Source organism: Haplochromis burtoni, unplaced genomic scaffold (assembly GCF_018398535.1).
Source record: "Haplochromis burtoni strain Fernald_Lab_line unplaced genomic scaffold, NCSU_Asbu1 Contig_189, whole genome shotgun sequence".
NCBI classification, from domain to species: Eukaryota; Metazoa; Chordata; class Actinopteri; order Cichliformes; family Cichlidae; genus Haplochromis; species Haplochromis burtoni.
In genome coordinates, this window is record NW_024582550.1 from 384,472 (window position 1) to 408,807 (window position 24,336).

At 41.6% G+C, this 24,336-nt stretch overlaps 2 protein-coding genes across 3 annotated transcripts in view; both read right to left on the reverse strand.

Annotated features, from left to right (window-relative positions):
* ctdspl3 (CTD (carboxy-terminal domain, RNA polymerase II, polypeptide A) small phosphatase like 3) overlaps positions 1-3,288 on the reverse strand; it is a gene marked incomplete in the record, with an annotated part of 23,304 nt that extends 20,016 nt beyond the window's left edge. The window contains 3 exon segments of the mRNA XM_014337657.2: positions 181-324; positions 446-560; positions 3,003-3,288. Coding sequence (XP_014193143.1) covers positions 181-324; positions 446-560; positions 3,003-3,134 — 391 coding nt within the window.
* A 5,711-nt stretch (positions 3,289-8,999) lies between these two features.
* The window catches only part of arid3a (AT rich interactive domain 3A (BRIGHT-like)), a 47,091-nt gene continuing 31,754 nt past the window's right edge, over positions 9,000-24,336 (reverse strand). The window contains exons 4-9 of one of the 2 annotated variants that reach the window (XM_005934877.3): positions 23,832-23,904; positions 21,540-21,723; positions 20,538-20,785; positions 17,354-17,644; positions 16,184-16,273; positions 9,000-14,929 (exon numbers count right to left, since the gene is read on the reverse strand). In XM_005934877.3, coding sequence (XP_005934939.1) covers positions 14,775-14,929; positions 16,184-16,273; positions 17,354-17,644; positions 20,538-20,785; positions 21,540-21,723; positions 23,832-23,904 — 1,041 coding nt within the window. In that variant the 3' untranslated portion in view covers positions 9,000-14,774. The remainder of the gene's footprint in view (positions 14,930-16,183; positions 16,274-17,353; positions 17,645-20,537; positions 20,786-21,539; positions 21,724-23,831; positions 23,905-24,336) is intronic. The other variant, XM_005934878.3, reaches the window with a different exon arrangement.

A 24,336-nucleotide genomic window follows, 5' to 3' on the forward strand; every position in this document is an offset into this window, starting at 1 on the left:
AAGTGTACCTCTGGTGCAAATTACTGACCTCTGTCATCATTTTAGGTGGGGGAACTTGCACAATCGGTGGCTGACTAAATACTTTTTTGCCCCACTGTACATTCAGTTGTATGGTGACGTCTCTCAATGAGAGACTTTTGTTACATGTAAACAAGTTTCAAATGGATGACTGGTACTCACTTTCTTTGCTGGGTGTGAGGAAACGCACAATGGGTGAGTAGATGTTTCTAGCTGTTGTCGCGTTACGCGGAGTCACAGGGTCGATCTCTGACAGTATGCGCTCGTGGTGCATGATGGGACGGACTGGAGTCTTGAAGGTCAAATCTAGACAGTAAAATGAGAGTCATTCAGAAAACACAACAGAAAACGATGAGCATTTCAACTAACAACTAACAGGTAGTGTAACTGTGCTTTAAAGCAGAATCAGCCGATGGCGCTAAAATACCTGATTCTTGGTCATTCACAGCAATAGCCCTCTTTCTCGCCCGGCCACGAGGCAGCGGTCGCCTCACCATAGTGGGAACTTCATCCTCTGAGTCTTTATTCACAGTCTCTTCATCCTACACAATAAAAACAACAAGAAGAAAAAACTGTTCAGTGAAGCAACACCTTCATTATTACCTATTACGCATTTAAAACAGCGTAATAGTGCATTACTTCAGGATGTCTCAATCAGTGTCCCACGTTTATAAAAAAAAATTCTGTTAGAGAAGACCCAAAAGCAGCTGCACTTCCAGAATAACCTGGACCAGAAGCTGCTCCTGACCTTCTACCGCTCCTCGATGGAGAGCAAGCTTTCCTACTGCCTGGGTGTTTGGTACGCAGGGGCCATGACTGAGAACAGGAAGGCCTGCTGACCTCTGGTCAGCACTTCAGGTTAATCAGGTCCTACACCTCACAAACACCATCCCCCCACCAATCTGTGCCACGTTCTGAGTAATCCCCATCACTCAGGCCTCACATACGGACTCTATACTCAGACCAACCCCTTTGCACTGCTTCCAAGCACTTTGCTCTTCAATGTGTCCCCTTCTCTTGTTTTGCTGACATGCCTCTAGCTTGTATATATATCTTCTGTATGCCATTTATTCCTGTTGTTTTACTATTTATATTTCATTTCTGTAGAGCACCCATAGTTTCGTTGTACACGTACAATGACAATAAAGGATTATTCTATTCCACACTATAGTGTTCACTTACTCATCCAAATCATTGAATTCAGGTGTTTGGATTACTTCCACGGGAACACCTAGGCATGCAGATTGTTTCAACAAACGCATAGTGCACAGAGGTCGCTAATTTTCAGCAGAGTCAATCATTACAGACCTCTAAACTGTGAAATTTACATTAGTTCAAAAACAGCGTGTAGAGAGCTCCATAGAATAGGTTTCCATGGCCAGCAGCTGCATCCAAGTCTTACATCACCAAGGACAATGGGGCTTTGGAGTTCACGCCGCAATGCATTGTGGGAGCGCGGCACCATTTTAGTAGGCCACGAATCAAAACAAACACACTGTGTTGGAAGGAAGATTGCTATGAACCATACTTAAAAGCAACTCAAAAGAAAAAGGACGTTATAGAGACAGATTGTGTCCAGATGCAAAGAGACGGTACTTGCAAAAAATTGTGCGCATTGGAAATGTGGACCCGTATGAAATACGGCAGTGGAGTAGAAACCCTGAAGACCAACCGCTATTTATTCTCGTACCTTGTCTGAGGAGTCAGCACATATAGGGCGAACCAATTTCGCAATTATAAATCTCTGGAGGAACACACCCAATTCACCTAGGATGGATACAAGATTTGGCTATTTTTAAGCCTTCACGTAGTGAATACGCCGTCATTCAAACGCCGTCATTAAAGGTAAGTCAGCTTGTATTTTGGTGACCACACAGTTTCACAGCTATTTACAGTACAATTGTAATATGGTTATAAACCTTTCTTCAAGCAGCAGTTTGCCCCATATTTCAACCTGAGTATCAAGTTGATTTAACCAACAACCAAAGTCACCACATATGTTGCCCTGAATAGGATTCTGTTCTGCATGGCCTCTATCCACACTAGTCTAATGGGTCTAAACAGGAAGATGTGTCCTGGTGACCTACTTTACTGCGACCCTCTTCCACATGCAACTGGGACCTTTAATCCTTGTTGGCATCAATCCTCTTGGAATCCAGTGTTGTGATGTGATTAACGCTGCCTAGTATGTATGCTTCTTCTTTGAGATGTTCTCAAGTTTCTCTTATGGGTGAAAAGACCCTCAATTTTAGGGTAAAGGATTAAACTTGAAACCAAAGTTAACTCACTGTTTCATTTTAGTAATTTAAAGCAACACACAACAATACGACTCGGTGTAGAGGTTAAAAGAAAAGAATACAAAAAAATAATACTAATGATAGTTTCATTGATTGATTGATTGACTTAAAGACAGCAGCTACTAAGAATGAATTGGATCTGTATGAACAACATTGTTTTCCTTTGTTCTTTTCGACACCCAGTGAATGATCTACAGTTTAAATCTACAATGCAAACAGTGGTTAGTCACAGTCATGTCTGCCAATCCAACACGTTTTAAAATCTAAACATAAAGTCATAAAGCTTAATCAGTAGGTCGAGGTTTTAACAGTAGCTTATATTTACAACCACGATGGTTTATTTTCAGGTCTAAATTGGAAACTATATCCCTACCAACCCTCCTTGCTGTATTTAACCTACCAATTAAAATTAACCAAAAAAAATTACTTAAATAGGTCCAGACAGATCCAGATAGAACTAGAGAACTGTGGCAAATGCTACCTACCATCGAGAAGGTGCTAATGTTAGCAACTCTGTTAGCTGTTTTGTTATGAGAACGCTAGTAGCTAGCTAACTAGCCTAGCATCCTAACAAAGGGACGATATTCAACATCCAGCTCTGTATGCTACCTTAATGTTTACCTGTTCCACCAACATTAATAACAGCACTATCACCATAGAGAAATAACCCGACAAACAATAAATTACCTTGCTTTGAAGCGGACTTTCAATCTCCGACCCGGACAGGCGCGATCGACTCCTTTTTCCGTTAGACCGTCGACGGGAGCGCCTCGGTGTCTCTGGACAAGCAGCAATAGTTTTCTGAGACCTAAGTCTCATTTTTTTTTCTTTACGTGGGGGTTTGTTAACATCTAAACGTAACACTTGCCACCGTAACGAAGATAATCGCTCTCAATCCGACGCTTCGCTGTTCAAGCACCAAACAGAACCTAGAAGTAGCTCCGCCCCCACTCGCTGAATCAGCGCTTTCGTTTGAATCTACCGGGCTCCGATAGGTTTAGCACCGCGGAGACGCTTATTGGGCGGTGCTTTGTAAAAAAGCCAGCGTCAACGTGATACGCCCGTCACGTTGCCCTCACTCCCACCCCCCTTTGAATTTTATATGCAAAGAACCTCTGGGTGAGCACGATTATTAAAGAGCAAAGAGGCAATTTCTGTAACAGCATACCTTACTTTTTTAAAAAACTGCATAATTTAATATACACGGTGAACTTAAAATGAAGCATTTAAGGTGTAGAATTCAGACTTTAATTCAATTTTATTTACATAAATGGCAACAACAGTGGCCTCAAGATGCTTTAGGGCAAAGACCCTACAAAAGAAAACCCCAACAACCATACCCCATGTTTCTAAGACTCTTAGGGCCCAGTAAGAAATTAAAGGCCACAATGATACAGTCAATGGGAAGCATGTGTAATGTGAATATAAATGGTTCTAGCACAGAACCCTGTGGAACTCCATGATGAAACTTAGTGTTAGGCAGACTCCCCATTCACACAAACAAAGTGGAGTCTGTTACAACCCCTGCAGCACAGTACCTTTAAGTCCTATTGCAAGATTCTCTGCCACCTATTCTATGCCACATCAACATCTCCTCCTTCACTACATCCATTAATCTTCTCTATGTTCTTCCTCTTTTCTTCCTTGCTGTGCCATCTTCAACATCCATTGTACAGTATATCCACTATCCCTCCTCTGGACATATCCAAACCATCTCAGCCTCTCTAACTTTATTTCCAAACTGCTTGTTCAATCTGTCTTCCTGATCCTGATCTTCATTGTGAAGTTTGCGGACGACACTACAGTGGTGGGTCTTATCACCAATGGTGATGAGACGGCTTACAGGGAGGAGGTCAGCGCCCTGACCCACTGGTGTCAAGACAACCATCTCACCCTCAACGTCGCAAAGACAAAGGAGTTGATAGTGGACTTCCGGAGGTGCAGAGAAGTACACACCCCCATCACCATCAACGGCGCTGCTGTGGAGAGAGTGAGCAGCTTCCGGTTCCTTGGTGTACATCTGGCTGAGGATCTTACGTGGTCAGTACACACAAACAAAACAGTGAAGAAGGCGCAGCAGCGCCTCTTCTTTCTCAGGAGACTGAAAAGATTCGGCATGAAGCCCCCGCATCCTCAGGACCTTCTATCACTGTGCCATTGAGAGCATCCTCACTGGATGCATCACCACCTGGTATGGCAACAGCACCGCCTACAACTGCAAAGCTCTCCAGCGAGTAGTGCGGTGCTCTGAACGGATAATTGGAGGTGAGCTTCCCTCCCTCCAAGACATCTACAGGAAGCGGTGCCTGAGGAAAGCGGGGAGGATCATCAAGGACTCCAGTCACCCCAGCCATAAACTGTTCAGACTACTTCCATCAGGAAGGAGGTTCTGCAGCATGTTTTGCACATGTCTCAACTCTGTATATTTTTATATATTTTATTTATTGTTTACTCTATTTAATTTGTAAAATATGTGTATACACACACACACACACCGTAGAAAAATATTTAGTATACACATCCAGAAATGCATATACTATTATATATTGTACATATATTTATTAGTTTCAGATGTAGCCATTCTTGTATTTTGCTTGTTTACGTTATTGTATTTTGCACAACTCTGTTGCTTGTGAAGCTCGCACACAAGAATTTCACTCACATGTACTGTACCAATGTACCTGCACATGTGATGTGACAATAAAAGTGATTTGATTTGATTTGATCTACTCATTTCTAACTGTGTCCAATCTGATCACTCCACATGAAAATCTGAACATCTCCATCTCTGCTGTCTGTGCTTTTTGACAGTGCCATCATCTCCAAACCTTGTACCTCCCCTTTCACTTTTACTGCTCTTCTGTCAGAAATCACCCCTTACACCCGTCTCCACCCTGCCTGCACTCTCCCCTTCATTTCCTATGTGCTTGAGTCTGTTACTTTTGATAAGTAACTGCAATGATTATTTTAAATTTGGATGCAAATCTTGTGCATCCATGCACGTCAGACCATTCTGACTTTCCTCCCTTGGGATGCTTGGCCAGGCTTTTCCTACAGCTGCCTTCAGTTGCTGCTTGTTTGTAGGACTTTTCTCCTCACACCCTCAGACCAGCTGACTTCAGGAGACAAAGCATTTGCCTATCAGTACTGCAAGACATCATCCTATCGGTTTGGCTGCATCCTGTCACAGTCTGGCGAGGGCAGACTGTATGAATTGAAAAAGGACCCAAAATGCAGACTCCAAGAACAGGGAACAAAACTTGAATGTTAACAAAAAGCGAGCCGTTTAATATGGCTGGAAAAAAAGGTACAAACAAAGGGCAAGGCAAACTGAAGCAAAATTAACACAAACCTAAACTGGGAAATCTAAACAAACAATAAGAAAAACCTAGACAAGAAACTTGGAAGCATGGCATAGGAAACATGGCGTGGACAACAGACGACCTGACAATCACACACTGAAAACAGAGGACTTAAATATACTGAGGGATAACGAGGGGGAATGAGCCACAGGAGGAGAGCACAGCTGAGAGTAATTAAGCAGGACGAGGCAAGGACGCAAAACTAGAAACACTCACATGAGACATGGACCTTCAAAGTAAAACAGGAAACACACTGACTGAATTCTAAAACACGCAAACTTAACAGCAACTGGGGGGACAGAACATAGGAACCTGAAACATGGCACAAAACATCACAGTGGACATAACATGGAACACAGGGAAGCCATATAACAAAGCCAAAGAACTAAACCTATGATAACCATAACTGAGATCTAGGGAAACAAGAAACAGTATATCAAAGGACTCAAAACATAACCCATAATATAAAAGCACAGGATCTCTTCCAAATAAAATAGGAAACATAATGAGACGCAGACATGACAACCAGAACTTAACGTAAGACACAGACATGAAACACATGAAGAGCAGGGGAGATTTACCATAGTTGGAAACACGAGGGGGAAATAATAACTAGAAACACTTAGGCATAATAATACAAACTTGATAACATAAGACACGCAGCATGAAACACAAAGGGTGAGGGGAAGCGTAAATACAGGGGAAGAAAACACAAGGAGTCTAATAACCAAATGAACTTAGATAACCTAATGAACAAAATAAACTCAAACTTAAAACGCTGGGTCAAAAGACCCAGGACCATGACACATCCAATGCAGTTTAAGCATACACTGTAGTTGTAATTCATTCTGCTGCATCTTCAGTCACAAGAAATAGTACATGGTAAAGCCATTCCATGTCCAGCATCTCTGGGAGAGGATATTTGAATCCTTTTTACATACCTATCCATCATTCTTGCAGGAAAACCTCTTAGCTTTTTTTTTTTTAAAGATCCACTGAATTTGTGTACAGAGGAGAAAAAGCTTTTCAAATCCTTGTGGATCTGGCCATCAGCATGGCACTTTAAAATACTCCCACAACCACCTTTGTTAATACAAATCTTGTTGCTTATCAAGATATTTCAAATAATAAAAAAAAATATAACATTTAAGGGAAAAAATAAAAACTTTTTTTTATGCTAAATTGTTTTCACTAATGTAGAAATAATTTCCAAAGACTATACTGTGAACAGGTGGTAGGCTCATAACCATTAGTATTTGTTTATTTTAGGTTGCAAGTTTCCATAAGATGTGTAAAGTGAGAAGCTTCAGTAAATGGATTTTAACAACTCGATGCAGTCAAGGTCAAAGACACAAGTGCTGCAGCAGCGTAAATGTACAAAGACAACTCAGAATGAGACAATCAAGTTCAAGTTCAAAGTTTATTCGACACATGCAGTGGCAGGTTGCCCTGCAGTGGAATGAACCCACCCCCGACCTTACACATACAACACAGACATCACATGGGGATACAAGTCAGAGAACGGTTGCATTACAGAAAAAACACTGAAATGTACACTACAATGGGAAAGGTACAAGAGGAACATTATTATTGATCTACTCATTTTAAGCAGTATCTTAAGATTTCAAGTAATAACCCTGGTGTTGCTTTTACAGTCTTTATATTCTGTTAGATAGTTTGCAACAGTTTCTTGAGTAAAATTAATCTAAAAAATAAAGGAAAACCTTTTAACCTTTTCTAATTAGAGGATAACATCATCAGTTAAACATCTGGGACAGCAGAGGGGGTTGTTAATCAGTTCCAGCTGTTTTGGTGTTAATGAAATTAACAACAAGTACACTAGACAACAATGAAAACACAAAACAGAAAAGGCTTTACAGGTGGAGGCCACTGACATTCTTTCCAACTCCTTCAGGTGTCTGCCAACCCAGTTTCAAGAGCATGGGGCAATTCCAGCAGACATGCAGTTAGTCCAGGACAGCTGGGCAGGGCTGCAGAAGGACCCTAATCCACGAGCAGGACCAGAATCTGCTCTTTTGTGCAAAGAACAGGATGGGCACTGCCAGAGCTACAAAATGACCTCTAACAGGCCACTGGTGTGAATACCCAATCAGAAACAGACTTTCATGACGGTGGCCTGAGGGCTCCATGTCCTTTAGTGGGCTCTGCCCTCACTGACTGGCACCATAGAGCCCAAGAATACCAGAATTGGCAGGTCCACTACAGGCACCCTGTGCTTTTCACAGATGAGAGCAGGTTCACCATGAGTACATGTGACAGACGTGAAAGGGTTTGAAGAAGCTGTGGGGGAACATTATGCTTCCTGTAACATAGTTTAGCATGAACCGTTTGGTGGTGTGTCAGTGATGGTCTGGTGAGGCATATCCATAGACGGACAGACAAACGGCCTACAGGCTACACAATGGCACCTTGGCTGATTTCTAACACATATTACACTCTGTCATTATTTAGTTAACGTGAAATTAGACTAAATGCAGAAGCGGTGTGTGGAAAACTAAAGTACACCCCACAACTCTTTAGCTTGTAAAACCACCTTTAGCAGCAATAACCTGAAGTAATCATTTACCATAGATTTCAGTATTTCACATCATTGTGGAGGAATTTTGTCTCACTCTTCTTTGCAACAGTGTTCAGGCAACAGAGGTTTGTGGGATTTCGTTTATGCACAGATATCTTAAGGTCTGACCACAGCATTTCACTCTGGTTGAGGTCTGGACTCTGACTGGGCCATTGCATCACCTTGATGCTTCCTGTTTTTTTTTTTTTGCCTTTTTGTTGCAGATTTTGCTGCAGTGCTTGCGATCATTGTCCTGTTTCATTTCAGCCAAGCTTTTGCTGGACAGATGGCCTCGTCTTTAACTCTAGAATCCATTGGTCTACAGAGTACCCGGTGGGTTTGCCTGGAACCTCGGCTGTTTGTGACCCACACCCGTTTCCACACCTTGGCACGTATGATTAGGTAGAGGATCAATAGGGGGTCCATGTCCCTCTTGGTGGACACTCCCATAGGGCTCAAATCTACTACCGAGTAGTTCATGGTTGACTAAGTGATTGCAAGATGCCTGGGTCTAAACTTCTGCTTTTACTGAGCTCCTCACACCTGAAGATGATCAATTAATCTGGTTGGCAGCAACTGGCTCTGCTATCTCTTAATTCCTGTGAAACCATTAGTACTTAATGGTCTAATCTTTGTTAAATAAATACTGACATAGTCTAATATTTCCCCTGAGGCTGTATAATTCAGGATAACTGGTTGTTAAATCTTAGTCCCAAATACTTAAAATAACATCCAAAACACATCTGACATTTAACAAAGGTGATATTTTATTAATTTCAGATTCAAAATAAAAGTATTCACACTAACATATATTGAGTAAATAGGCAAGAACAGATCTTCACCCTTCAAAATAAACAGTTGCATTGCCCCGCTGCCACATCACAGATGTGGTGGCCATTGGGGAAACATCCCACTTGTGAAAAAATGTGATCATTGATAGAAAAAAAAAAAAAGAAGGAATAAGCACACATTAATAGAGCAGACTGCAAAACTCTGAACTGACAGTGGTGTGAGAAGCAGTACTTGTCCGAGTACTGGTAGTAGTTAGCTGTTGAGCTGGAGGTTCCCTGTTGTTGGTACTCAAATAAGCTAAACAACAGAAGTGTTACGAAAGTGTAACGACAAACAAGAGGGCGGCGGACGCCCCGGCGTCAGAAATGAACCTCTCAACCAAGAATGTCTTGTTTGTATCTAACACAAGCACGGCGTTCATATCAATCGAGGTCGGCTGAAGTTCACTTCAAACGCCGGCGCCCATTCTCATGTCCTCTTCCTGCCAAACTGTAACTTGAGCCCTCACCGGGTTAAATGCATCAAACTGGAGGTAGAGGTAGATTTTCCTGAGAGGTTGTAAGAGACAAGAGACAGAGTACTGTTTCTGTTCTGAGGATACACGTGAAGCTCTCTCACACACACACTCTCACTTGCTCACGCACACGCACACGCACACACACACACACACGCTTCCCTATAATAATCACATTACCATTATAAGTATCATCACTGTATTCAAAAATCTGCTCTATAAGTAATCTCTGTGTCTCCGTTGCTACAGCATGTCTAAAACAAGGAAAAAAGCAGGGAAATAGCCAAAAAAACAAAAAACAATTAAAAAAAAAAAAATTATATATCCATAGCCCTAAAAGCCAATTTCAGAAATAATCTACTTAATGAGTCTTAGTAATACATGTTAATTCATATAATTGTCACAGCAGAAGGCATCTTGTTATTTTATCATCATCATCATCTTCCCTATCCACAGTCCCCCTGGTTGAGGTAAGGTGAGTGGTGAAGTCCAGTCAAAAGTCCTCGAGCCCCACATGCGCCTTAACCCGTAAATGTTCTAGCAAAGTGTCCATGTCGGCAGCAGGTGGGAGCAGGAGTCACGCTCCAAGCAAGACCCTCAGAACCATGTTTTTCAAGCAGTTATTTTATCTACAGCTCTGGTTGGGATCAAAAACAGCTGAGATTCAGACACTTAAAAGTTACGAATGAGACAGAGAGCGAGCGAGCTGATCGCGATAGACTCTGAGGGTTTGTGCTGATATTAACATACTGTTATCAAAATTGGACTCCAAGACAGGAAAATAGATGAGTTATGTTGCTGTTCAAGTCTGTACAACAGTGTCAAACGAAGCAGGCTTCTGAAAACAGTCCAGGGCCATTAAAGACGAATAAAATAATAAAAAAGCCAAACATGTTGCGCAGGCATTGTCTAATCTAATGATGGAAAACATCTGTAAGCTATAGGAGTCAAACTTCCTACCATACAATAAAAAACGAAAGCTCCAGCCTGAACAAAAATCTGTTTTTCACAACTCTACAGGCTACAGAGTTAAGACTGATGCAGTTTTCTTAGCTACACTGTGCCTTAAAATATCAGAGATGAACTACCTCTGACCAGAGGATCCTACATGATTGCACTGATACAGGCCAGACTGCATTTTCCCTGTCTGAACCACTTCCCTGTTTGAGTGCCTTGCAGAGCTACTGATTCTAAAAGCCTGTGAAGTTTGGTTTTAGTGTTCCGTGATCTGAATGCTGATTCTGAAGCTTTTACATCCCCCACAAACATTAAACTCTGGAAACACCACAAGGAAGTAAAGAAAGGAAAAGAAAGTAAATGGAATAGTTGAAGCCTTCATATCCTTCCATGTTTTTTTCCCCCCCATACAGGAAACTTTGACTGATTGTGCGCTGTAACAAAAACCTTCCACTGAGGGGAGCTCTTGCCAAAGAGCTGCCTCTAAAATGGTCATCGTTAAAGGTGAGAATTGCATTTTCAGCTGATTGTCTGTGGTCACTACAATCTCTTTTAAAATCCTTATGAACCGGCACCACCATCACTTGAGTGGGGTTTTTTGGCCTGAGCGCAGCCTCCAGCAGGATTCTCCCAGGTGTGGCCCTGCAGGAGAAATCTGCCAAAGCTTTTAGTCCTTGAGGTAGAAACGGGGTTTGATTGTGGTTGAAGGGATGTCGAGAGTGTTTGGAGGTATACAGCGTTGTCTTTAAGTCTCATGATTGTTGCTACTGCGCATGTTAAGAACATGTTCCTTGAAAATGCTGCCGTCCACAGAGAGAGCGAGTACAGTCGAGTGGCGGTACCTTTGTTGTTCATGTGCAAATATCACACACAAGCAGTCGATAGTTATACGATAAATATGGATTCACCGAAGGGGGGGAGGGTGCTTTAAAAGCTGCCTTGGGGGCCAAAAGGTCACAGGGTCAAATGTGAAAAAGCAGTGTTGATCCTTTAGATTGGGATTGATTGAATTTAGCTTCTCTCCAGCCATCCTCCCCCAACATGCTTCCAGCCGCAGTACGTCTCTATTTGATTGTCAGCCATTACTGGCAACTGTGACACCTGCTACTCCTGATACAAAGAAAAACAGCCCTCGTATCCACTCATACTGCAGATACAAGGAAGCAGGAATACGTGAGGGCTGTCATTTTCCCCTTTTGTTTTGTTTTGGTTAGGGCCTAAGCAGTACTCCAACATACCAACCCATTACTGTAAGGGCATGAAAAAAAGGCAGATGACATTCATGGAGCTGAGCCTTTGAATCTCACATTCACAAAGTGTTTACTGTGTTTCTAAGAGATGCACTTATCAAACATTTAAATCAGCTGTACGCCTGAGTTAATGAAGAGCAACACATTCTACACGTAGACACTCTCTGAGCCTGACGGCGTCCTAACACATCAGCCTCATGTCTGACTACGTAATTTCAGTCACTTTTTTCAGAAAGGTGTCCTGCACGTGCTCATGGGTTCACTGGAGAATTCGCCAAACAGCTGAATGTTTTATCATCGTGTCTCAGCAACCGTGTGTTCGGTTTACGGCGTCTGTGTGGAACGGCCTCCTCGAGCCCCCGTGTGAGAACCAGGAGCAGCTACTGCTTGATGTTGCACCATGCACCAAACGCAGACACACACTCACAACTCTAAATGTTCAAAAGTGTGGTTTAACCTCATCATAGTTGACATTGGCAATCGATGCCACAAATGCAACACTTCTTGCATGTGTCTGGCAATTATTGCAAGGTTAGTGTGGCTGTCGCTGCCTCAGCCATGGGCTCATCTTTGAGAAGGAGGAGGAACTTTACGGTAAACAGATAAAGCCGGCAATGTTTTGTATTCCGCATCTAAAAGGCGCTTAAGCGTTTTGCGGAGAGAAACGAATTTAGTTATTCGATTTGCAAATCAAATGGTTTCTGAAGTCTCGAGCAGGGTTTTACATAAACCTGAAGTCCGCCTTTGCTTTCCTGTGCCTGAGGATGGACAGTTCAATCCTTTGTGGACATTGCACTGAAATTCAAGAACGCCACTGTGATGACTGTGAGGTCCGTTACAAAAAACATAAAAGTAATGACCAGTTGCTCTGTAGCAGCTGGTGGTAATTTCCCACCGAGAAGTGAGTCCAGAATCAAAGCCACGACAGCCATCTGGTGATATTTGACTTGAACAGTAAAAACTGATTAAACTGAGGTACCGCGCGCTCTCTGGTCAGCTCATGCTGTGTTAAGGTCTCTGAACAGAACCCACGTACAAAGCCTGATTTACTTCCAACATCAGTAGGAATGAAGCTGCTTTGTGAAGTGGGGTGACTGTGTGTGTGTGTACGCGCGTGTGTGTCGGGGCTGTGGGGAACAATCTTTAACGGTTAACAGTTCAGAGAGGTAACAGGTTAAAGTTCAAAAAGCTGAATTGATTGACTGACTTCAAAAAGCACGAACACAAATGACACAGATTCTCCTCTGTGTTTTGTAAAGCTAACAGAGTTTGTACAAAGACGCGAGGCCACGAGCAAACGCCGCAGCTGCGATCGCCTCTCAGCCATCGCAGGATCCCGGACAGGTTGCAAGCTAACCTTAATGAGACCCTGTTCGTCTCAAGGCGCGGGATAAGAAGCACTTGGATCAGAAGACACACAAATTCATCAAAAACAAAGCTGAAAACGCTAAAATAAAAATAAAAAGCATCTGAAATCTATAATACAAAGCCAAAAAAGAAAACACAACACAATGTCACATACGAGCTGAAAAAAAGCACTCGTCCGAAGCCCAGATAAGCATCTCCTGACACCTGATTGTCCATTTGAGCAGCTCTGCAATAATAAAGATTCAGTATACGCTCGACTCCTGCGAACCTAAGATGGGAAATCACTTCATATCTCATTAAGGGGGCTTTTTATCTACAAATACATGCATGCATCTTTTCTTTTTTTGAAAGACAATCACTCCACTAAAGGCCAAGTTAGAAAGAAGATAACGCAGATTTCAACACGTGGAAAAGCAGTGCTCTGTCAAGTGGGATATTTGTTTAAGAGCGAGAAACACCTGAGAACATTCACCTAAAACCTGTGTTTTCCACATAAATCTGAACCCTAAACAGGAAAAGGAACACTTGGTGTGGACAGCACTGAGAAAGTCCATCCTGTGATGAGGTGCAGGGAGGTGGGAAAAAAAACAAAACAAAAAGAAACAACTTAATTTTACCGCCTGTACAAACTGACCTTACTCTTACATTTTGAAAACTCTACCAGCATAATGGAGAGAGAGAGAAAAAAAAAGGTAAAGGGTGTATTTAACAAGCCTCGTGTCAACAAACAGGAGTGGATTTTCTAGCTAAATTAGCCGAGCGTCACAGGAAGAACAACTATGCCCGCCTCCAATGCGTGCTCCTTTGCATTAGTCTGAGTCGGGACGCCGACGTCACTCTGTCTATTCACAGGAGAATCTGTGATGTAATGCATACGTCCCCACACGACAGGAGCACAGACCTGCGTTGTTATCTCACACAGACACTCAAAACGGCTGCCGTGTGTATAAGGTTTTACCCAAAATGAGGTCACAATGGTACAATTTATATATATTTATATATATTTATATATGCCCTGAAGAAACAACACTTATCCTTAAAGTTATTCTGATTAAAAATAGATGATATTCTTTTTTTTTGTATAGAATTCTTAATATAGATTTTTTTCCTGCAGTGAAAAGATTGTTAAAGATTTAAATGATAAAAAAAACAAAAAAACAATAAAGAGAATAAAATAATGACAATAATGACAATGAAAACTTAAAATAAAGTCTCTCCCCTGAAGGATAAAACATCATTGTCAGTCAGTAGCTGTGTTTGTGTGTGTAAACAATGCTTTCCTAGTTTTTATCTTCTCTTTTTTTCTCCAAATAATCTGTACATTGATGCAGAAATAAATAATTCACAGGCTGTGCATATGTCTTTGTTTAGCATATACTGGCTCTCAGTTGGGAGATTTTGCTTTTTCAAGATCATTTTGGCGATGAAGAACAAAAGAGTTTGTGAGAGGAAACCTGAGATAGTGTACTTCAAGTGAACAGAGTTCCAGTTTGTGTCTTTCTGTATGGTTTATGGTTCTTCTCTTTTCTTTTCTTTTCTATTTTTGGCATTGGTGAGATAGAAAATGAGGTTGCTTTTTGGCTTCACTTAGCGTGGTAAATAAAAAAAAATATGAATGAAGGAAAGGCTGGGAGTTTGTTAAGACAATGAGTTGCTGGAGTTTGAGGTAGGTGTGTTCTGCAGCTGCTGCTGCTGCTGCGGAGCGATGCGACTGCTGGGAGCCTTGTTGGTGACGGACGATGCAGATGCACCAGACGAGGCTGACCCTGGTGCTGCCTGAGCAAAAAGAACGCCTGGATAGAAAACGACAAGAGGGAAAACAAAAAGGAGTCAGAGTACAAAACATCTGTCAAATGCTTTGAATTACAGTCTGTATATACTGATCTGCAACCGCTTGGCGACCACTTTTTGCTAGGAAAAAAACTGCCTTTCCTGACCAACTGGCGAGTGGTTGCTCGAGGGGGAAGGTGCTTCAACAAAAACCTCCTTGCAACTGCTATAGTCGCATGCAGTTTGTGTGGAAGAAGCTGACTTGTCTGCAGACACAGGTGCCAACTGCTCACCTGTTAGTAGTCAAACGGTGAAAAGCGAACATTCACTTTCAAAGAAAAAGTTGTGCCATTTGAAACGCGTTGTTTAAGCTGCACCAGAAGAGACTTGCTCTTCACGCATCAATCTGAAGCTGACGACTGGTCACTAACAACATTCAGGCTCTAGTTACCTAGGTAACCCTCTATTCTATTTACTACCGGATTGTTTGGCTATCAACGCTTGATAGATACTTCAATCACATTGCCAACTTTGTCTTCGCCCCGTTTTTATTCTCTTAACGCAATTCAATGCCTCTGGTTACTGAGAATCACTTCATGTGTGAACACAGCTTCAGGTACAAATTTTTAGTTTAGTTTTTAGTTTCAAGGCAAACGTGCTCAGTTTCCCATTTGAGTCACGCTGACGTTTCACTGCAGCTCTGCAAATAGTCAGTGAGACTGTGCAGACAAGCCGGCACCTGCCATTTAAACTACAGGAGACAGCAGCGTTCTGCTAGTGACTAAAGCAGTCCCAAAGAGCTCTTTGGTGCACAACTGTACACCTATTTCTGACCAATTTCACCTAACGACATTAAGCAATCTCCAACAGCCAGATTATCCAAGGGGTCTAGGCCCACGAGACTGAGGTCTTACCAAACTTGGTAATCTTCCTCCAACAACAACACTCTACGATGTTACTGCACAACTCTGCTTTGCCACAAAACAGGAATAATCTGCTCTGTGTAACATCTCTTACAGCTATAATCATTTCTCCATTTCTTCACAAATCAAATAAGCAACGAAACAACATATGAAACAGAAACAAAAGAGGTGCTGATAGGAACATTCGGAGGAAGAAAGGGGGCTGGTCTCTATACCAATCTGATGCTTCTCCAGATCTGTAAGTCAGCCAAGAGTCTTAGTGGAAATACTTAACTTTTCATGACTAACTGCGAAGCAGCGAGCTCATATCTGACATTTTGTTGTGTCACCTTAAGTTACAGAGGAGCTGCTCACCAGTGTATACCACTCCATTGAGCTCCACGGACATGCTGATGCTCCCTGTGCCGTTGGTGGTGAGGTTCAGAGCTGAGTCTTGTCTGCCATCTGGAAGAAAGCAGTTTTCATCCTTATTCATTTTTGGATCCAGATTTGACTTAAGAATACTCAAACCAAATGGAGAAACAAAACCGTCCCACAGTAGGAGCAAAACTGAATTTTTCAAAAATGTCCCAATGAACATTTCTCATAAGTCACTTACCGAGAAATGGTTCATGTGCACGATCAGATAGACAGTAACCGAGACAAATCCTTCTATAAGATCAAGGTGCGTGCTTACAGAAGGGAATCCCCACACAGATAATCATGCATGTATGTATGCACGCACGCTGCTTCTATAAGCTAAGCAGGTCAACCTATAGCCCTGCTAGGTGTTACTTTCTCGCAGTTGGGTGCTGTGGTTTGTGGTGAGATTACAAGAATGCATTGAGATACTAACTGTCATGAAAAGGGAAATGTGTCAAACCTAGCTCGCACTGGCAACAATGAAATGTAAAAACCTGTGATGCCAAGAGTAACTGTGATATCGTAATAACTCCAGATTTTTATTTTTAGTTCATTTTGATTTGCAGTAAAGACAAAAATAAACTTCAACTCTGGAATAGTTAAAAACAAACAAACGAATGTCCCTAAAAATACACTCTAATAACCGACCGTTACCATTTGAAATACATTAATTCATCTTCTTCTTTTACTGTTCATTTACATGTTAACCACTACCAGAGGTGACATTTTCATTTTCACGTGGGTGTTTGCATACACAGATCACTGCTGCTAGCGCTCACGCTGACATTATTGACTTAATATTTCCCAGCAATCTTAATATTGCTTTTTTATCTGGACTTGGCCATTTGCTTTTTCTTGACAATCGAGAATAAGTGAGAAATTACAGTTTCATTTCACATCAGCAAAATCAGTGTTCTTGCATCTTTGAGCTTTTGAAACCAGGGAGATGTAAAAAAGGTGGTGTACTCTTTTATCTCATGTTGATTAGATAAAGGAGGAATTTCCTCAAACGAGAGTGTAGAACAGCCTGCAGCTACTGTGCAAAACATGAAAGTCATGTCTGACTGGTTGTTTTGTTCCTCTCTCTCTACCCGAATATGTCAGAGCTCCACTGTTCAGTACCTTGGTTGTTGATGCGAATGTTCATAGGTATCTGAGCAGTCATGGCTAGCAGGTTCTGCTGCAGCGCTCTCTGCAGCAGTCGCTGGTGTTCCTCGGCAGACAGCGCCATCTTCTTCTCTGGCGGCTCGCCTGCTTCCAGTTTGTCCCTCAGCTGCTCCAGAGCGGCCACCTGAGCAGCCATGGCGGCATGGGCTGCTGCTGCCTGCACAGCAGCCACTGAGTGACCTGCCAAGCCCCCCGCTGGCAAACGAGCCATGCTGACGCCTGCCAGAGGCTGGCCTCCCTCTTCTTCTGGCCCAGCAGCACAAAGAGAAAGGGGAACTCAAAGTCAAGCAAACTCATATGATGCATTATAGTTCCCAGACATAAATTTCAGCGTGACCACAGAAAACAGATAATAAATAAGATGCAGTGTGTTACGGGAAGGTCCCAGGGTTAAGCTCTTTTAAAGAGAGAGATGACAGCAAATCAGATTTGATGCTATTTCTTTATTTGAAGATCGGAGTTTCCGTTTAAGAGATAAATTTGGCAGAAATGATCTCTGATCATAAATGTGCTATCAGTAAAATTCTCAAGATTTCACAGTGGATCCTCATTTTAACTTAAATTTTCAAAACTTTGATCCAACTCAGTCAAGAGTAAATCGTTATACTGTCACGTTATACTGACAAACCGTATACTTGACTTGAATTTGTCATTTTGATCTGAGAGTAGACAAAGTTACTGCCATATCCATGTATTTTAACTAGAGATGGCACGATACCACTTTTTTATGTCCGATACCGATACCGATATCATAAATTTGGATATCTGCCGATACCGATATGAATCCGATATAGTGTTTTTTAATCAACAAAACTGTTTTTTAAATATCTTGCTGCATTTTGTGTAAGTTCATACTCAAGTTTAAAACAACAACTACACTAAAGCTATTCTGTTATACCTGTATGCAAAAAAAAAATAATTTCATAGTTCAGCAATACTGATCAATCTAATAAACTCAAACCTACACCATCCTCCCTATTCTGGTATTTTAAAGAGTACTTAGCGTAAATATTAAGCAACCTAACTAATAGGGTTCCAACTCCCAGCAACAACAAAAATAAATAAATAAAAAATAGGGAACCACCCCTCACGCTCCACCTCATGATGCTTAATCGACGTAATCAACCTTAATTTGATGCAGTGTGAAAAAAAATGCACAGAAATCAATTATTTTTCAAGAAATATTAAATAGATTCAACATCTTTCTTCAAAAAAACTGCAGACTGCACAGATGGTACCTTCCCAAAGTAAAGAGTACTATAGCTTACTAGGGTATATATATTAGACTTAATAGTCACCATATACAGTAATTGACTTCTATTCATTTTACATCAAATTAAAACTTTGGGTGTCAGATAATTATTTATTAAAAGCTCGACATTTTAAATGAGAATAAGAAAGAAAAGTATGTCTTTGTGCCCCTTTTCCCTGTTCATGCCCTATCGGCCCCCCTGGCTAAACTTTGCTAGATCCGCCCCTGCACAGTTACCAGCCGTCAGCTACGTAGAAAAAGATCCTGGAGTAGAAAGTAATATTAAATACATTCTAACAACAGCTGATCAAGCTTAAACGTGCTGCTGTTGTTCAGCTGCTGGTTTCCTCTTTCTGGTGCAAAGTGGGCCAAAAACAAACAAGAGAGACGGACTCGCGACAGAAAAGCCGATCAGCTGATCATTGATCAGTTTCATGATTGAAGTAGCAGCAAGAAGAGGCAGTCGCTCCATAGTTAAGCTTAACGCAGGAATGCTTTACAAACATTCAGAGATGGACTTACACACTTGCTTTACTTCTCTCGGGGATAACTTTGTCGGAGATGAAATGCCGGGTTGCTAGCGAAGCTCCAACATGCTATCCAGACCACCACAGGTCCCGCATGCCACAGCCGCTCTATCACGTGATGCATACTGCTCCGACGTGCTAACGTTCTGAGGTGAGTTACGGCGTGTTGCAAGTTTTGTGAGGTGCTTTCGTGATATTTAATGGATCGGATTACATTTTTTATTTTTCTCCGATATCCGATCCAGTAATTTAGGTCAGTATCGGACCGATACCGATACGTAATATCGGATCGGTCCATCTCTATTTAACTATTCAAAACCAGTAATCTGATTACTTTTTTCAAGTAACGAGTAAAGTAAGGGATTACTATTGCAAAAACGGTAATTAGATTACCTTACTTTCCCGTAGGAACGCTGCGTTACTGCGTTACTAAAACCGTGTTTTTTGCGAGAATGTCTCACGACAGTGACGTAAGCGAGTGCGCCGTTAGTGACAACAGCTGTGTGCAGATCAACAATGGATCACATATCGATTGTGGGAGAGAGTATGAGCGTGCAGCGTTTAAAGCGTGGAAGTACTGACCTTACTTTAAGTTTGATTCCATAAAAAGTTACAAAAACATTGTTTGTCCACTGTGCGTGGGAAGAAAACTTCTTTTTACAGCGAAAAAAAAAAAACCCTAAACAAGCACCGAGTGCGCTACGACTAATGGGAAATTCACAGAGAAACTCGCGGATTCTTCCACTGACCGCCGCGGCACACCTGCACCAGGGTAAACCTCCGCCTACCCTACTCCTGCTTTACAGGTGAAAATAGAGCAAAAGGACCGCTAGTCTTTGACTTTATTTATTTTCTGCTGTGTTTCACTTGCATCTATTTGAAAGACTGAGTGTAAACACAAAAAATATTTTATTTTATGTGCTGGAATGTGCAGAAAATAGGTTTAAATGTTAAACAAATTTATTCAAGTCAGAGAACGGTGCATATAATTTTATTTTTGCTTCATGCATGAAGTTAAAAGATTAAAACTGATAAAATAAGTTTAAAAAAAAAGATACTTTTCCATTTGATTACATTTTGTATGATGGATTATGCAGAAAAAGTAGAATTGGGTTGACAGATCTATTGCTTTATCACCTCCTCAGGTTGTAAATCATGTTTTTAAAAAGTAACTAAGTAGCTAAGTAACTAAGTAATTAATTACTTTTGAAAATAAGTAATCAGTAAAGTAACGGGATTACTTTTTGGGGTTTTTCAAGTAACTTGACCAACACTGTTCAAAACAATCAACATCAAAGAACATGTCCCTCAAACAGTAAATTTTCTTCGATGTGCATGTAGCGCAATAAGCAAATCTCACCTTTCTTGATCTTGTGGATGTGACCCAGCGAGGTCCCGTTGGTGCCCACTGTTAAGCCCATGCTGGGCGTGGGGAGCTTCGGCGAGGACAGCATGGTGGGAGTCCCATTGGGAGAGTAGGTGAAGAGAGAGCTGCCAAAGCTCTGTCGCCGGCCCTCCCGTCGATTGCTGTCGATGGCTGCTTGAAGCTCGTTGGGGTTGCTCAGTGCCCTCTTTTCACATTCATATGGGTACAGGTACTTCATGTATCTGAAATCAACAAAGTGCACAACAGGTGTGCCCTTCTGAGTTTTCGAAGACAAAGTCTGGCCCAACTTCAGCTAACTAGGAGTGATCAGTCTTAATATAGGGATTAATTTCTACAGCAACAAGTATGGAATGATTTAACTTTAGCTAACTCTTGCTTAATTGCTTAATTAATAAAGGGTGCTATTAAGGGTATTTTCACACGGTATTTAGTCAGTTTAAATCGGACACTGGTTCTGTTTCCCCATTTGGTGTGTCTGGTTGTGAACACAGTAATCACACTTGGGTGTGGACCAAAACAACAGCACCGAGACCCTTTGGAGAAGGTGTGAAAATGATGCGAACCAACTATCAGGTGTACGTTAAACGTTTCAGGTAAAAAAAAATGTCCCGTAGCCATGTATGCTTTGTATTCTTAATGCGGAAAGGTACTATGGATGTGCTAACAACTAACCGTGAAATGAAAAGAAATTCTCCATGTTCTCCAGTAGACCAGAACACGGCACCACCTTCCTGTATTTATTTTTCTTGCTCCCGCCTCAGACACATCCGGCAAATGAGTGGACTGAACATTCTTACATGTTTTGTAGTAACGGATGCATTTTGGACTTCTGCATGTGAAGTCAAACCAAACCAAAGGAAAAACTACAAGTTTACAAACTCATGACCAAAGTCGGGCCAGAGTAAACAAACTACATGTGTGAAAACGCCCTGAGTAACCTTTAAGCACCAGTTAAACGAGTGTTTGTATACTGACTGTGTGCGAAGAGTGAAGGCTGCACTGGTGATTGAGGTAGGCAGGTTGAGTCCTTTGGTGATCTCCCTCCACAGTTTCTTGTTAATAACCTCCACCAGGCCACCCTTCTCTGTTACCAGCTTGTACAGCATGTACAGATCCAGGACCTGTTTGGCCATGATGGGAATACGATTCACTGGGGTTCCTGCAGCAACAGGAAACAGGAAAAAAATACAGTCATGCTCCACCAATAAAATACATATGAAATAACATCAAAGACAAACAACAGTACCTGAAATAACAGTTGTCTCCCTTTAGCCAATAAAGGTGGTGCGCGGTCACACCCATTCATTTTACATGTTTAAGCTCACAACTTAATTGTAGCAAAACCTTCTTTGGCTCTTTTGTCACGATTAAAAGACCACACTTTTACCATTCAGTATTAGCAAACAGTAATTTGCCAGTGCAAGGTGTTGTTTAAGTGCTCAGAGTGACGGTGCTGCGGTCGAGTGGCGGAGCTCACCAACGCGCAGATCTAATAGATGCTTCGCCCGTGCTAGGAAACTACACTAGGTTTGCTTTTACCCTTGAGCTGAACCAACAAACTTGGCATCCAGGCAACCCCACAAATAATCAACCAGATTCAGAACAATTTACTGTCTTTTGGCTAGATGTTAAAATACAAAACAATGGGCAGAGTAAGACCACTTATGACATTAACGGCTTTACATAGAAACGAACAAGCATCAAATATATCAAACTCCTGTGAGCGTCAGTGGTTTGTGTCCTTGTATGACCACGCTTTTTTCCAGTCCACTCCTGATGGGGTTCAGAGGTCAGCCCTCACTTTTTAACTTTGAATTCTTACATTTCAAAACCTGGAACTATTTTTCCACTGAAAACTGTCATTTTTACAAGTATTTACCTTAAATATCTAATATTTCAATTACAACAACACGTTATTATCATTAGATACTTTTCAGCTTATTCACAAGGGCACGCCACTGTGGGCAACTCCACGTGTTTAGCTTTTACACTTGCTGCCCTCCCTGACACAACCCCAGAGAGATTTGTGGTTCCTCTCAGAACTGAAAAGGGGATCTTTATCTAATTAGGGGAATTAGAAACTCTACTACTGCACAATAAACTTTGTCTTTTCCAAATCCACATTTAAAATACTACTTGGAAATCTTCTTTAAAATAACTTTTCTTTTAAACCAGAGGGCGGGGTTAAGGGGGTTCAGGGGATGTCCAAAGAAACAGGTTTTTATACCCAAAGGGCAGTTTATCAAAACTTAGACGTGTGACTCATTTACAGCTAGTAAAGATAATTGGAAACAAGCTAAGACAAACTCTGATGAGAAAGAAGTTGCTCTAAAAATGTCTGGGAAAAAAGGCAGAGTAATTGTGACAGCTATTTTGATTTTATTTGAGAAAATTATTAGAATTTAGTTATTGCTCAAGGTCAAAGTACGGAATAAAACGCTTTCATTTACATTACTAATATGCTGTATAATTGCTATTATTATATTGGCTGAAAAACCAAACCAATCAAAGCATTTTTTTTAATCAATTTGTCTTCTCAGTGATTATAATTCTCACGTCATATTTCTTATAATGGCCTAGAGATGGCGCTTTCAGAATCTAGGAGCACACTACCAGAGGCTGTGTGAACATCTACTACTGCTTGGCTTTTTGTTTTTTCAGTCACGAGCAAACTTTTCTTTTCTCCCATGTCAGTCGTCCGCCCACTGATCTGATCATATCAGCCATTAGCATCCTGTGAAATCAACACGGCTTCAAGAAAATAATTATCTCAAGTTGGCAGTCTGGCGTTAGCACACTGAACACAAGAAAATACAAACTATTCACTTTTCTTGTTAGGTGTTTAGATAAGAAGAGTGAAAAGTGGTTATGCGTGTAGTGTTAGAAGTGGGGGTCGAGCTATGCGGACAGCCTGCAGGATGGGAAGGTAAACTAATCCATCCTCAAGCATCGATACAGTGTGTTCCTTCTAGTTATAGCCTGGGAACGCCGACTTGCTGTGTGACCATAAAGCAATCATCGCTGAAATGAATAAAGACCCCACCCATGCCAGTGAAAGATGAGTAGACAGTGCTGTGTCATATATCAGAGAAAGAAGGGGGTGGGTGATCATCCTCTCTCCTCATCACATTAAGAAGCTGCCAACGACAGCGGCCGGAGATAAGGCGGGGATATGTGATACAGCAAGATAAGAAATGGAATAAATAGGACGTCCTATAGTTAGTGAAATCAAATTTGACACAGGGGGACAAGGATATGAAAACATACCTCGTTTTTGCATGAAGCTGAAGAGGTCATCCAGAAACTCTTTCCTCTTTGGGTCTCCATCCAGTTCATAGAGCTGTGAAGAGACAGTGGATAGATGGTGTTTTTAAATTCTGAGACTACAATAAAAGTATTTTTAAAATATGGAGAATGATTAGTCAGTGCTGTAATATGCAACAACAAGACGGGAGGTGGGGGTCTCCGTCTGATAATAAGAAGATCTGAGAGACACAGTAGACCTTGTGGCCTGATGAGGACTTGATTAGGTACAGCTGTTAGCGGGGCCTGGGGCCTCGGAAACTTCAGTGAAAGTTGGCAGTAAAAGTGAAGCGGGTTACTCGAGGGGGTGACAATGAGGCCACCGAGCCTATGGATGTTTTTTTTCCTGCCTAGTTTCTTCAACGTGACTGTGAAACATCCTCTTAGAGTTCTGTTTACTACACGCTCGCATTTATTCGAAAGCGAGAAAGCAGCAGGCACACATTCGCCATCTTCAAACTTCAGCGGC